Consider the following 15,746-nt stretch of genomic DNA (forward strand, 5'->3'; position numbering starts at 1 on the left):
AATAATGGCGTGGAAATGGCGAGGCTCTTCTTGCATCAAACACATTGAGAAAAGATTTTACGTACTTCCGGATGTTTTACCATGTAGTCCAAGTGCTCCTTCGTCGTATACCAGCCCATAAAAATTGGAATAAAGCTTATCAACGCAGGCAGGACCCAAGCACTACCCAACATACATCCCACAGTACTCTGTCTCATGATCACCGTGTATTCAAGCGGACTCACTATGGCGTAGTACCTATCGACACTGATGCAGCAGAGGTGAAGGATGCTGGCTGTGCTAAAGTACACGTCCAACGAGTTCCAGAGATTGCACATAAGCGCTCCGAAGAGCCATTTCCCACCCGAAAGCTCCACCGAGGCGTTAAAAGTCATGGCGCAAATCGCCACTAACAGATCGGCCGCTGCCAGGCTAACAACGTAACAATTGGTGACCACGCGAAGTCTGCGATGTCTCCGCACACTGGCGATCACTAGCATGTTGCCGAGAACTGCCGTAATGATAATGGTGCCCATGAGAATGCCCTTGATCACCATTAACAATACATTTATATTCTCGGGCAGGTTCTCCACCGTCGGATTCTCCGCTGAAGTTGTAACGTTCGCGATCGTCGTGATTATCGTCGCGCTAGAGGCGGTCACGGTGCTGTTGAAGACGATCGACGAAGACATGGACTCTATCGGAGGTAGGCTTGTCGTCGTCGCTGCCATTACGTTCAGCATGGCGATGGCGAATGCGTTGATAGTCGCATTCACCGTTTATCGTTGTGGAGAACGGTTTTTTCTCGATAGTCTCCCGCTCGTTTTGGACTTCATGGTGATCGAGAGTCCGCGAAGAAGGGAGTGTCGTTGGACAGATTGGTTTTTAATTAACGGCAAATAAATTGATTGTCCCGTCCTAGAAATTATTATCATGATGAAGGATATATTCATATATCTTGATTTAATTATATAATAATATAATAACTGATATCCAGCTTTTTCGAATGCTGCAAAATTATTACAGATTTTCTCGAAATTCCTCGGGTTTGAAATTAATTATGGAATTTATTGTGCCGTGATATTTTGCTGCATTATTAAAAGTTGCAAAAGTATTTCAGTATTTTTTGAGATTCCTCGAGGAAACTATTCTTCGTTTCAAGATGCTCGATTATGGTGGTTTTTATGTTTCCACAGCTGGTCGAGATTATAGCATCACATAGCAGCACTTTTTTTTCTTTCTTTCTTTCTTTCTTTTTTATCAAAAATGACTCAAATTTATGTTTGTTTTTTTAATTTGGATATTTGTCTTACTACATGCATTTGCTTTATAATGCTTATATATTTTTTTTATTAGTTTTTTATTTTTCATTTTTATTCTTTTTTGTATATTTGATATTCAATATATTTTTGATACACAGAGAGCCATCTAGAAAGTATAATTATTACGGATATCTTCTTCTAAGATAAGAATTATTCTTTTCAATTTTCAAATTCAGTCTCTTGAGCATTTCTGCAAACATTTCGCCATTTTCCGTACAATTTAGTCTGAATTGCACTAAACTGTCTCGCGGTAGTTTTGCACGAATCACTGTTAATTGTCGTACATCCATGATTATGTTTATCGGTCCGAGCGCGGTTGTACAAATAATCTTGATCAAGGATGAGGAGGATTAAAACTCCATTTTGATCATCAGGCATGATGATAGTTTAGTGAGTCTTACTGACTCATTTAGCATCATGTTATTAACACGTCTAAGTTGCATAAAATAGTGCTGTAAAATAATGAAGAGTTGCATACTGGGTGCGTCGAACGCGATTTATCCGATCTACTTTTCAATTAATCGAGATAAATTTTAATTTAATCAGATAAATCAATTTTAACCGACTTGTTCTGACTGACTGATGACTAGAAAGATCGAAGGATTCTCATTAATCATACGTAATTCGATAATTTATATGTTTTTAAAATTAAATTTTAATCTCGAAAAAAGTAATTTAAAAAAATCACTTAATGTTTTTGTATTATTAATTTGCTTCTGTAATATTTTATTAACGCAGCGCTTGTAATAGTACCGCCTGTATCTCGTGAATATTTTACATGAAATGTCACCGACACCCCTAATTAAAGATTAACACACCTAATCTTTCACTTTAAACGTGCATTATCCTTGTTAACGTACTTGTTAACATATTCGCACAAGATAGATGATATTAATACCCAAGAGGCCTCTGAAACTTTTAGTTGCCTAAATGTTTCAGCAGATGTATGTGTTTGCAGGTGATGCTATTAAGAGGATTTACTTGCGAGCAAGCCCCTGTTATAACGGAATCGCCCTTCTAGCTAGATAACTATAATTATACCTGCTACATTTCTTAATAGATCGTTATCATATCAAGAGTTATACCTAAAGTAGATCTACGTCAATGTAATAAAAACATTTTAAGAATATTCCAACTTATGCTTAGCATTGTATGCTACAAAGTATGAATTGAGAAGAAAGAACGATTCGAAGATTATTTCTGATATTATTATCGCGTTGTCACTTTTTAAAATTACACGAGGGTAAGAATACTTTGTACGCTATATTATTTCTTGATATTATAAAATAGAGATCTTCCGTCTTGCGACGTAATCGCGCGATTGCACATCAGTAGCCGGCATAATGAAACAGCAGGCGGATTCTCGAGATACCGCGCTCACAGCGATCTTTAATTACTACATCGTCGTCGGTGGAATGGTGACATAGTGGCAGCGTATTAGGAGCAAAAGGAGGTTAATAACTTCCCGGTTCACGCGGCGGAAATATTTGGAATAGAGAAACGAGAGTTTCTCTCTCGTTTCATGAATAGCGATCGACGAACACATCCCGGCGAAAGATGTTGATTTTTCATATGAAATATAGTATGAAGTATAACTTTTTATATCAATAGTAAAAATTTTTATGTATAATTGTTCAAAATATTATTAAAAATAGTCTAATAAATGAACGTCGTATAAAAGTTTACGAAAAATGTTTTAAATCTCATTTCTTTTATTACGATTAAAGTTTTAACATATAATCCAGTACTAATTTCATATGAAATATAGATCCGTGAATTTATTTGGACTTAATGAGAAAAGAAGTATTTGAAAAGTTTTTGAAGAAAGAAGAACTTTCAAATCTTTTTCAATCTTTTTTACATTTTTCAATAATTCTTGCTTTAAGAATTCATACTTTCTTATTATTTATAGAGGATTTTTCCGATTGTAAAGATATCTATATCGTCTTTCTTCGCAAAAATTAAATGGTTACCACTACGTTATGAATTCTCTTAATGGTGAGCATAAATCCGCAAGACCGCAGAATTCATGCCGTCCTCAATTTGAAGCTTTGCCCACCTCGTAGTAATTATAAGACAAGGCAAAAGTAAAGAAAAACTTTTAATCAAGGGGCGGATTCCACTTAAAGCTTATTCATCGTGAATCTTGTTTGTACATGTCGATTTATCGTAAAAGAAGAAAGAAAATTAGAATACTTTGAAGAATATAAAGGGAACGAATAAAATAACGAAATAACAAAGTGTTAATAAAAAGTTAAAATAGAAAAGTTAGGAAAACAAATTAATGTAATTATTCTAATTCAAGGTAAATAGTTATATTTTTATTGCGTTATGACGTAAGAAAAACAATATAACGATTATAACGAGGAAAAGTCTAACGAATGTTTTTCAACTTTGTATCATCTTCCGCGTATCTTCCTTTGTATGATGTATCTTCCGCGGAAAAATGTCTGATTTTCTATTTTGTAGAACCCTTAATATTCTTATATCTATATATCTGGTCTTAAAGGATCAAGTTCTTCACGCATAGGCAAATAGGCAAGAAATATCGTTATCGTAAAAGTAGTTTACGTCGAGATACCGCGGTAAAACTAGCACGCATAAAAAGATTTATTATATACGACAAACAAACTCTGTTGCCAACATTAAATTATTCTATCTAAATAAAGCGCTTTAATAACATTGAGAAAGGAAACAGAAGAGCTAGCTGACATTTTTTGCAATAACATTTAAGAGTACATATTGTATAATTAATAGATTGTAATATAAAGAATTTACATCATAATTTTCAACACAATTATTCTTTATTTATAAATAAATATTTTTTTGTATTGGCTATATTTATATGTGGCTTCTTTAATGGATTAAGTGAATCAATTATATAAATATAATATAAGTATACTTCTGCCAACGCAAACACAAAAATAAATAGTTCACTTTTCTTCCATCTTGTGTCGTATTTGTATGTGAATCGTAGCTTACAAATTGTAATCGAATGCTCGCGTGTTTACGCGAAATCTAATCTCAGGAGTGGAAAATCAGCACCTTCGCCAGGAAGAGTTTTTCTCTCGGATCAAAAACTTCATTCTACGCGTGATGTGTAAAAAAGGAGAGGATATTCGCGCGTTTATCAGGATCAACAATTTCTTTTTATCGCTTTACGAGATATCTCGAAAAGAGTACTTCAAAAAACAAATAAATATAAAAAAACAATTTTAAGAGAAGGAAAAAGTATTTAAAAAATGAAAAAGTATACATATATTTGAAAGAAAGAGAGAGAATGTACTTCAAAAAATGGGGAAGTACGTAATGAAAATAAATCGGAGAGTTTTAAATAGTCGCAGAAATGTTTACTATACTATAACTATACTTTTGGCCCCTTTTAACGGAAAGATGTGTTGTCGCAAATGATATACATATATAATGAATAAATGTGTTTGCTGTACATGCGCTCGCGATACTAGCGCAATTTGAGTTCGTACCAGTCGGTCGTTACGACAAATATTGGGCAAACTTTTCCCCGCTTCGATTTGTCAACAATTTCGTTTTTACAAATAACAACTCTGTTTCGTTTCGTATGGTTCAATCAACAAGATATAAAATTGCGAATGGAGTTAATTAACAGGAATACATACAGAGATTTGTTTCCAACATTGTCAACAAGAAACTACAAAGTGAAAGTACAAGGGTAGCGGTTTAATATTACAAAGGGTATACATAGTGGAATTCACCCGATATAGGCAGACAAAAATACCTTTTGGTTTCACGCAAATATTCCCGTTTTATTCTACTTCGTTCAATCGTGTTCATTTCAGATTAAAACAATATAAAATTAAAAATTAAAAAAACTCTGTGTGAGGAAGATATATTTATACAGAAAATTAAATTGTTTTTTTTATGCATGAAAAAAAAATTAAAGTTTTACCATTCTCAACTGTACTATTCTGAACGGTAGAATTTAATATTAAATAAAAGTAGTGAAAGGTCCTTTTTATTTTGTTTATAAAAATAGTGACTATCAAATTTATATCAATTTAAAAAATTCTTTAAATTGTTACAAATTAGAATTTTGTCTTAAAATTGGTACTCAAAATAATTAGATATCTCAGCTAATATCATTTGATACATAGAGAAGTAGACGTTGAATTTATAATTACACATAGTACTAGATAAAATATTTCTATTCCCATTGTGCAAATTTTGCACAAGATATATAGGAGAGTCTGTCGGTGCATCGAAAAAGTGCAGTTTGTAAATTTTGCAGGTGTCTCTATCTACATGTCCACCTTTTTCTCTCTCATTCCTTAGTGAATACCATATAATACTTTGCGTTAAAACACAGGCAGGATGTAATCGTCGCGCTGGCGAACTGGCACACGGCCAGACGCTTCTCGTCGGCGAAAGGGAGCGGACGAGAAGCTCGGAGAATAAAATTATACGACGGAAATAAAAGATTAAAAAAAGCAACTGCGGCACGCCGTAATAATGGTATATCGTGTGTATTTTAATCGGATGGTACCGCGCAGTAATTCGCATGATAAACGCCGTCGGATGAAAATATGTAATATTCCGTAGCGGGATATTTGCTTATCACGTAATTTGTTGAACAATTGAGTAATAATTATTAATTACTAAAGACAATTTATCAATTAGAAGATATTAATTTTTAATTATGCAGTCTCTTTAAAATTTGATTATAACTGACCTTAATACAACTGTACTTAATTTCATTTCTTTAGAATAGCAAGTTGTGATGCAGAAGTAATATTTAATTTCTGCGCAGAAAGTAATTCGAAATCATTGTACAGGCAGTAGATTTCAATATATGCGTTGTTGCATAAAAGTAGGACGCAACGAGTGGCGGTGCAAGCATCGCTTTTCACGGAGCATTAGTTAGATAATTACCGGCAATTAACTGTACCTTCTGAGTGCGGTAATGCGTCTTTCCTCTGGCATCAGTACAATATACTACCGTCGATCAAAGTATTTAGTGAATAGAAATTCAAATATAAAATCGAATTTAATGATAATATAATTTTATGTAGCATTTACTAAGTCCAGTTCACCGAAAGATAAAATGAAGGAATAAATTACATAAAATTTGTAATCAACAATTGGCTAAAAACAAAATTTTGTTATAAAACTGATTTATTTGTTATTTCTAAAAAAACGTATTATAATGAGAGAAGAGAAGAAAAGCGGGAAATTTTTAATTTGATACGCGAAACTCTTTGGGTTTCGGCCTCAATTACCAATTGCAATTAGTTGCTAAACTAATGCAGAAAAATTGCGTTATTTGAAGACGTTTTTTCTCATCGAGATCTTTTCTCGCGATATTTCAAAATTTTACAATTAAGAATCTAATTTTCATAATTTTGCTCGAGATTTCTTCTCACAATTACTTAAAATTTCTATCGTAAAAATTATGTAAATTTAAGTACTTTTTTAAATGCAATTGCTTAAAATTCTTAGTCTTGTTTCTTTATTCAAAATAGTATATTAAGTAATGCCGTGAATATATTGCTTCACTATTCGCACGGATTTTTCATTTTTAATTATTGCGTTAATTGTGCCTAAAGAAAGAAATGCAATTTGCCGCAGAGAAGATATTAAGTGATTCTTTCATCGCACACGGTAATTATCTAAATGGTGAAATTTTGAGTGAAAAAGTAAATCACGCGTCCTTTCTATTTATTTGGGTGATAAAAATTTAAGGTTAAATTTTTAGTCAAATTTTTTAATCAACCTATATATAACTAGCAAAAAACTCGAGATATAAATTTACTTCTTTGAAAATTTTTAGATCTATTTCTTTAAAAATTACAACAATTATTCAACATCATTTGCATCGCATTATTTTTGTATAATATAGAAACTAGAATAAATCAATCGTTAGTATTAAATATGTTAGTAAAATGAGGTTCAAATTAGAAAAATTTTGCTTTAAATAAGATAATAAAAGAGTCAATTTTAATTTTGGTGAAGTTTATTCTGAAGCTTGTTTTATTTAAAATAGAATTTCAAATTGAAGCTTACAAGTAATTAGATATTTAATATCGACAATTAAGAAGTTGCAATTAAATTTTTACTAAGTAAAATTGACTCCAAATTGATCGCAGGATAATCCCGTCTCAAAACTCCACGTGTCGCTTTATACATATAAGAGCGCAGCACGTTTCTTTCTTGTGGAAAAACGTTTCCGCGAAGAAAACACCTCAGCGTTTTCTTTCCATAACGCGTGCATATTTTCTACTGCGAGAGAGATCCTCTCACGAGAAACCATTCTCGATTGAAAAATATCGGTGAACTAAGCTTTTTTAAGGAAACAGTAAACTTGACTCTCGGCTTTAATATCACCAATATGGACACACATGATTAGCAATTTTTTTGTGTTTTATAACATTTGAATATTGCTAGATATTTAAATAATATATATTTATAATTAATTAATACGTAATAAAGAATTTTTTAATAATTATTAGCGTAAGTAATCATATATTATATAAAAAATAAATGAGATGAGAGGTTACTAATTAGCATTAAAATTCCTCTGATATATTCGTATTATAAATTATTGTTAAATTATTATTCAGAAATTTGATATATTTATTATAATATAAGAGTAAAAACATATTGATTTAAAACAATATGCTTTTTTTCTCGTTTGGATCAAATCGCTTTTGTTGAAGTATTGTTTGAAATGAGAGTTATACTCTCTGAAGGGAGGCAATAGGCTCTTCGCTAGGGAAAAATAAGCGTGGGAAAAATAAGCGATATAAGATCGTTACTAAGAGCCAAAATGCTTTCTTACGTGCTACATCGAATGTAATCTCACGTTCCCAGCTCCCGTGGCTCTTATTATAGGGATACTTCGTAGGGATCTCGACAAATGAAATTACGCGAAGAAAAAGTCTTATTACGATCGCTCTCGGACGCGAGGAAAATCGAATTATCGCGTGAGCTATCCCGCGAATTATTACGTGACATCTTACAAATTAAATTTACACAAAAGAGAAGTATTACATAACGTATATAAAACAAACTGTAATATTTATGTTACATGTAAATAATTATAAGATTTTTTTAAATAACAATGTTTGAATTTTATTTAGAAAATTTTTACAGAACATTTAAAATACAATACAATACATGATATTTAAAGAGATGTTATAATATTTAGATAAATATAAATCATTATATTAAATATTAGATTAGAATATTTGACAAAAACATTAAGAGTTTTCAAATTTTCAAATAAAACCGACAATAGAGGTCCAATAAGAGTCCGAATCGCATTCGTCTTTGCGTATACTATTTCAATTCTAAATAGGTATACCGTATCAAGCGGTCTACTTTGAATACTTCTCAATAGCAATCTATTTTATAATTTAGTATATTGTATTGTGAGACAAATGCATTCCTTATCGCAAACTCAGCTGCGAACTAAATATTACCGGTAACAGAGATGAAACAGATAATGTGCGTACAAAGACGCTTGAAAGTACACTGAATAACATTTACATTGAAAACTATGGCGAGATATTTAATAAATTATAATGCTTAAATTATATTCCAACATATAATTATGTTGGATGTGTGGTCGTAAAAAAATACATTTCTATTATGTTCAAAAAATTATGAGATACTTGGAAATCTATTATTAAATAATCACTCAATTTATAATTTTGTAGTAGGTGTATGATATGTTCCTTTATCTGGACTACTACCTGATTATAAAATACGAGTTATCTCTTGTAAAATGGCGATGTAAATGACATTTTCCATGTAATTTTATTATCCATGTACGCGAGCACACATTTAACGTTAATCTACCTCTGACAAACGAACAGGAGAAGCAGAAATTCCTTTCTACCTTCAACAGACCGCACTTCGTGGCGGATGAAATTTATCAAACGACGCGTAATTACATTCTTGAATCTAAACTGCATTTCACTATTTCTATTTATTGAAAGAATATGATGTGGGATGTTCCAAAGTTTTACAACGAACAACGGTCCATCCACAAGTTTTATTTGAGAGACGCATTATCTCAAAAGTCATTAAACAGAAAAACTAGAAACAAAATCTTTTATTCTCATTGTCATATATCTGTCATATATTTTTTTCGGAGTAGGATGGCAATGTAAAAAATAATGCGACGAATTTTGAACAGTTTTAACCAACGATTATCTGTCCAGAAATTTTATAAGGAAAAATTGTCTTGTAAATTATTAAAAATAAGGATTGGGATTCTAATGTAGCCTGCGTTTACGCGTTAGTATGTATAAAAAAGAATTGTAAAAGTAGACGTAGCAAAGAGACGTCTAAGCATCTTTGATATCCGCTAATATTTTCAAGCAAATTATACCGTGAATTTCGGCGACCTATCCTATCTAGATTCACGAAATCCCCGCGCTGGATACATCCCCCTTAATGCAATTTCGATGCGGTAGCTTCCAGAATGCGGAACAAAAAAAGCTCAAGAAACCTTCGATCATCAATCGTGCCGACCAAAGTGTACTTTAATAAGAAGATATCGATTTGAAAAAGTAGAAATCGAATCGCGAAAGCGATCTCGCGGTACTTAATGACCCCTGGACCTCATTCACTTTCTCGAAACAAACGAGAGATCGAGCCTCCGCCGTCACCGTCGCGTCCGGGCGACACTTCTGGAACCTCGATCAAGTTATAAGCTCTCTCTCCCCCTTACCCTGACCCCCCCCCTCCCTCCTCCTCTCTTCATTATCACCAAGAGGATTCGCACCCTTCGTAAAACTTAATTGATTATTAATTGATCGTTACGCGATTTCCTCACTCGAACCGTTTAGCAGGAAATCGTGCGGATTGTCTTCACTCTGCGCGATGCGCATTTAATATAACGGGGATACACGTACATTTTCATTCATCGTTTCCGGCACACACCGCGTCGGGAACGAATGCACGGCAGACGCGGACGAGGTGCCCGGCGATTCGGCCGGCGCCGCGGATCAGGCCGTACTGTCTCCCTACGAGAGAGAGAGCATCGCCTGTTTCCGGCACCCTCCACTAGAGGCGCAGCTGCAGTCGAAAACAATCCCCCTGAGCAACCCTCGACAGGTGAGCAGGTGTGTTGCACCAAGTGCTTTCTCACTGATCGTAAAAGAGTTGCCTTCATTTTGCAAAGAAAATAAGAATATACATTTAATATTGCATAAAAATATGATTGTAAATGTTACATGATAATGCAAAAATTTTTAATGAACATTATAACAATTACAATAACATACAATATCATAATAAATAACATTTTTTACATATTAAATCTTTTTAATAGTCTCAAAAGTTTTGAAGTATAAGCTTCACGATTTATTTAGCGCAATGGAGAGCTGATGACTTTTTACAATATTTTTTCCATTATTCTTTCATATGTCTACAATTTCTATACTATTTATATAATTAATATTTGTAACTTGTGTGTATAAAATTTTCGTCATTTTTAAACAATTAATTTTATATAAAATTTTTATAGAAACACACGTTTCTAAAATAAAATACATAAATTTTTTGTATGATTTTGGAATTATAAATTATATTCTTTATCAAGATTAGAGGAGGTTGCATTTTCAAAATCATGAATTCTGAATCACGAAGGAATAACGGTGACGAAGAGAAGAAGCGATTTCGAAAGTTTACGATGCTCGGCGCATCGCTCGGAGAGACAAGTCCCCTGAGGGCAGCGTACAGCGATAAACTGCGATCAACGTGTAAATAGCTTTCATTCTGCCACGCAAACTAAACGAGAAAGAGGATGATAAATCAGTCCGCTGAAAATTCCCCAAGTATTTGCACCCCTGGATAGAACGCATCGAGAACTTCCGTTTCCGAGCGCAACCAACTTTCAAGATAACCGTAATTCGTGAAAATAAATAAGAATAAGTAGTTAAAACTTCCTAAAAGTAGTACGAAGAGGCCGTGGAGCAAGTTAAGAGTTACGTGGAAAATTTCTACACAATTTTACAATTTTTTCATGATGGAAATATAATATTTTATAGAGTTTCTGAAATTTCTATGTATATTTGGTCCATAGAGCTATATTGAGCTTCGTTAATTAATATCGGCTATTATTTTTCATCTCATGTATTTTTACACAACGTTGATCCAATCGAACAGTGTAAACCTTCTTCGGCGGATCGGTTACAATCTTGTAGCCGATATGCATCGTTGCATCCACGTAGTGTCGCATCATGTAACGTCTGCGACGTTAACGCTGGAGCGAGTGCGCATCTAGATGCGAAACATGCGCCAGAGCAAACTTCTCTCAAGGCGTCGTGCTGCCTGAACAACTTTGGAACAATCCTGTGCACTGTCACGCCTGTAGCTATGGGCACTTGGCGGACCTTACGATATACACTATTAGTATTGTCTTGATTGTTTTAACAATGAGCGAGAGTTAGCGCTTGGGTAATTGGTTATTGCGGTCCTTTATTCAAGCAATCAAAGATTTTGCGTACACTTTGAATACATAATGAATTAATAATTAAGCTATGAGATGCTAGTGATTGAACAAGTAATTTAAAAGATGAAAGATCTTGAATACGTGATTGATGTTAATAATTAAACTATATTCGAAAAATTCTAATTTTTCTTACTATTTTCTATTAATTTTCTATTAATTTTACACGTTTAGATAGAAAATGTTTATAGTACTTGAGAGATACGCAAGCTTTATGAATTATCAAAGTAATGATAAATGTTTTTACTTTATTATTTTTAAAGTTTATTGTCAAGAATTTATATTTGTGTTTTACACAATATACAATATTTAATATCTTCTTCGAAGATATATTTATCTCAGTATTTTTCAATTATATTTTCTCCAATAATATCATGTTTTTCGTGACTTTCTTCAACGCTGGAAAAATTATGCAGAGTATTATAACAACGAGAACCTTTTCCACCGCTAATAAACACACCGGTAGCTTTCGGAAAGTTCGTGATTATAGTTGCATGAATTAAACATAAAAAATTAGAAATTCCGTATTACTGCATAATCATAACAATAGATATTGGTAATTAATCTCGCCATTGACAAATCGACAGCGTGTGCATCAGGATGGTAGTCGTATGTGCATAATCGATGCGATAACATGGCCCACTGCGGCGCGTTTCACCCTCACCCACTTCGCTCTCGTCTGCCATTCATCGACTTGGTCGATGGTCGACCTTGTCAATTTCTCGTGAAGAACATGACAGTACAGAATTGCCATCGGGAACATATAGATTTGCTATGATTGTCACGTCTCGCTATTTAAATCTAATTTGTAGCAGCCAACGCAATTTCGTTGACTCACATCTTTTAAATTACAGTAGATAACTGACAGTGTGAGTTTTACAGACATCTTTTCAACTGGATTTTAATAACATATCTAATAAACGTTTGAATTAATGTATTAATATACTTAAAAAATGTAGTTTAGTTTATATAGTTTTTTTATTAGGTGTATTTTGAACACAATTTTGTTAATTTTTATTTTTAATTTATCTTTAATTAACAAAGATTTTCTAGCTTATCAATTACAGATTTAAAGTTTTCGTTCTTTTGTTGTCACAAAACTCTCGTTTATCCTCAGAAAACCACCCCAATATCGTCTGTAGGAAAAATGGAAACTCAACTACGGTTGACTGTAGGAAGCTTCAATAAATTTACTTTCCTTGTAGTAAACTTATCGATAACAGATAATTCTATTATTCTAATTTCTACCAGAGAGAACCGGAGATAGTTTAAGCTCTTATCAGTTCAGTATCAATTATGAGTAAAAAGAAAACGGTTTTGTTTGATACTACAAAAATATCGCAGTCTGTCGATAAAATGGTGTTCTCTTTTCTGCCTCAAAATACGATTGTCTACGCAAATTTTCATGCAGCTTTCTCTTTATAATTTTTGATTGTCTGTTGGCAATTCATATTTTAAGATCAGTTTAGAAAAAAATCTATGCAGGAAATTGACTTTTCTATTGAATTTTTTTATCACTGCTATTATCTTTACAAATTAAAATATAGTAAAAATAAAACAGAAGATAGAAAAGATGTTTATTTGTTAAATTTATATTATTAAATTTATTAAATTTTCTAATTCTTTATGAAATGTTTTACATTTAGAAAATATCTATGCTAGTAAAAACTACTATACAGTTTTATCTGAAATTTTTAACATTGTATAAATTTTCAACAATTTTCTTTTATTATTTCAAAATGAATGAAATAAAATATATAAATTTCTGCTGATATTAATATCAAAGATTTAATATAAATGTAAATTAACTAATATTATTATTACTATTCATATTTCATTATTTGATGCATAATTTTGTATAATCTTTCAAAAAAGTTACACGAGGTTTCTCAATATTTGAAGTCACTTACTATTTCGTGAGTTAGCATAAACTAACAATATTAAATAATATTTCAAATATTGTCGTCGAATTTTAAATGAGAAATCAAATTAATGCATTAATTGTGGAAACGTCAATCAACTCCATATGTGAATGTGAATTATTAAATGTAATCGGAATCGCTAATATTCTCACGGATATATAACCGATAAAATAAACGATATTTACCATTGCTTACCAAAATATAATCTATATAGCATATTATTTTCTGAGTATATGTGATCGATATTTAATTTCTCATTTTTACTTTTACAGTATTGAGATAATCATGGATTTAAATTTATATCAATCTGTGATGACAATATCTATTGAAAAATTTTTTAATTTTCTATATAATAATAAAAAAATACGATTATGTAAATAAAGTATTATTTTAATTTTTACTTATTAAAATATATTCAGTAATAATCAGTTAATACAATTGTTTTCACAATTGTTAATACAATTTGTTTTAATACAATTGTTTTCAAATAACTTTCAACAACTTTTTTTTTATATAAAAAACAATAAAAATCTGTTATCGTTATATAATATTATGCAAGACGTATAAAATTGTTTTCTTTTTCAGTATTATCAATTATTCTTAGATTTATTCATTGACGTTATCCTTCTCACTTAATTATTGTAAACTATTATATTAAATTTACATTTACATGACTTAGTTAATAGACATGCTAGTTGTGACATCGGTGACGAAAGAGCATCGTCCAGCTATAATTAGGTGATGAACAATAGGATCATCGGAATACAACTTGCCTAATTCGATTTACGTGAGACTGAATCCGAGGCTATGTGTGCTAGGTGTAACTGACATCGCGCTGGATCGTGCAAACGCGTCGGATTAAAGAGCATTAATACGCTGTACATCGTATCAGCAGCCAAGAACCAGCTACCTTCTATTGTGGATGTGACTATAATATTACCAATCTGTTAATTAATAAAACACGCACTCCGCGCTAGAGGTCCTTTGACTATTTTAAACGTAAAAGAAAATACTGGTAACGAATGTTGAAATAGTTTATTAATAATGTCACTTCCGATCTTTTATCATATTTAACGGTTTAAATGTGTAATCGCCGACAAAGGCAACTGAAAATAAAGCTAATTTCTTTTTCTTTGAAATTAAAACGATATTAAAACGATCTATTACAGCTTTGTTATATTATTTTTAGATTTAACGAAAAATATAATTGAATGTTGAATACGCTGCTTTGATAACCTCCACCTCTCGCAGCGAGCTATTACGTGTACGCAATTTTGATTACGTGAATACTGTATTATTTTTCAGAGATTGATGTATTTTTCCAAGTTTTTTACGGTTTGCAAAACCGTAAAAACGTGATATTTTAGTAATTGAAAAATTTATTTTTTTAAATACTTTAAAACCTATTAATTTTATTTTTAAAAATAAAAACTTTGTAATATACTATGTATTATGAAAAATTTTATTTTTATTTTTGTCATCAATATTTTATTATCGATTTGTTCGAAATTTCTTTTAAAAAGATCTTTGTAATAATCACGTATTTTACGAGAGAGAGAGAGAGAGAGAGAGAGAAATATTACTCAAAAGAATGATTAAAACTGCTTTTTTTTAATAACCTGATTTAGGAAAAATACACACGATTATGATTATGTAATGTGTAAAAAAGCATAAATTTAACAAAAGAAATTAGAATTCAGCGAAGCTTTTCACAGTCTTATGTATAAGTTTTATTTTTCAAAATTACAAATTTAAAATAATTTGGGAAAAAATTAATCGTAAATTATTCTACACGTGTTATGACGCGATGCTGATTCAAAAAATACAGTTCTTCAATTGTTTGTAATAAATTTTCGCGGTTTTATGCACAAAGCGTAATAAAACTTTACGCTTCTGTTGTAGATATATACCTATCATGTTAATTAAACGTATACGTTAAAGTGACGGTCAAACTTCCACCGCTGAAATTCCGATTTTAATTTTGCCGGCGCATTATACTTCCGAATTATTCGAGTTGCGAGTGTGAAGTTC

General features: G+C 31.8%; 1 protein-coding gene and 1 long non-coding RNA gene across 17 annotated transcripts in view; one reads left to right on the plus strand and one right to left on the minus strand.

The window, feature by feature from the left end:
- The window catches only part of LOC105667876 (octopamine receptor beta-1R-like), a 72,974-nt gene extending 62,648 nt beyond the window's left edge, over nt 1-10,326 (minus strand). For 3 of the 14 annotated variants that reach the window (XM_012359978.2, XM_067349456.1, XM_067349468.1), the window contains exons 1-2: nt 10,196-10,326; nt 66-1,753 (exon numbers count right to left, since the gene is read on the minus strand). In XM_012359978.2, the coding sequence (XP_012215401.1) occupies nt 66-722 (657 nt within the window). In that variant the 5' untranslated portion in view covers nt 723-1,753; nt 10,196-10,326. Of the gene's footprint in view, nt 1-65; nt 1,754-2,119; nt 2,217-9,901; nt 10,034-10,065 lie in introns of those variants that run through there. The other 11 variants (XM_067349464.1, XM_067349463.1, XM_067349465.1 and 8 more) reach the window with 11 other exon arrangements.
- LOC136997950 (uncharacterized) overlaps nt 1-15,746 on the plus strand; it is a 112,869-nt gene that overhangs the window by 91,913 nt on the left and 5,210 nt on the right. The gene's annotated exons all lie outside the window — the stretch shown is intronic.

This window comes from Linepithema humile, chromosome 2 (assembly GCF_040581485.1).
Source record: "Linepithema humile isolate Giens D197 chromosome 2, Lhum_UNIL_v1.0, whole genome shotgun sequence".
Lineage (NCBI taxonomy): Eukaryota > Metazoa > Arthropoda > Insecta > Hymenoptera > Formicidae > Linepithema > Linepithema humile.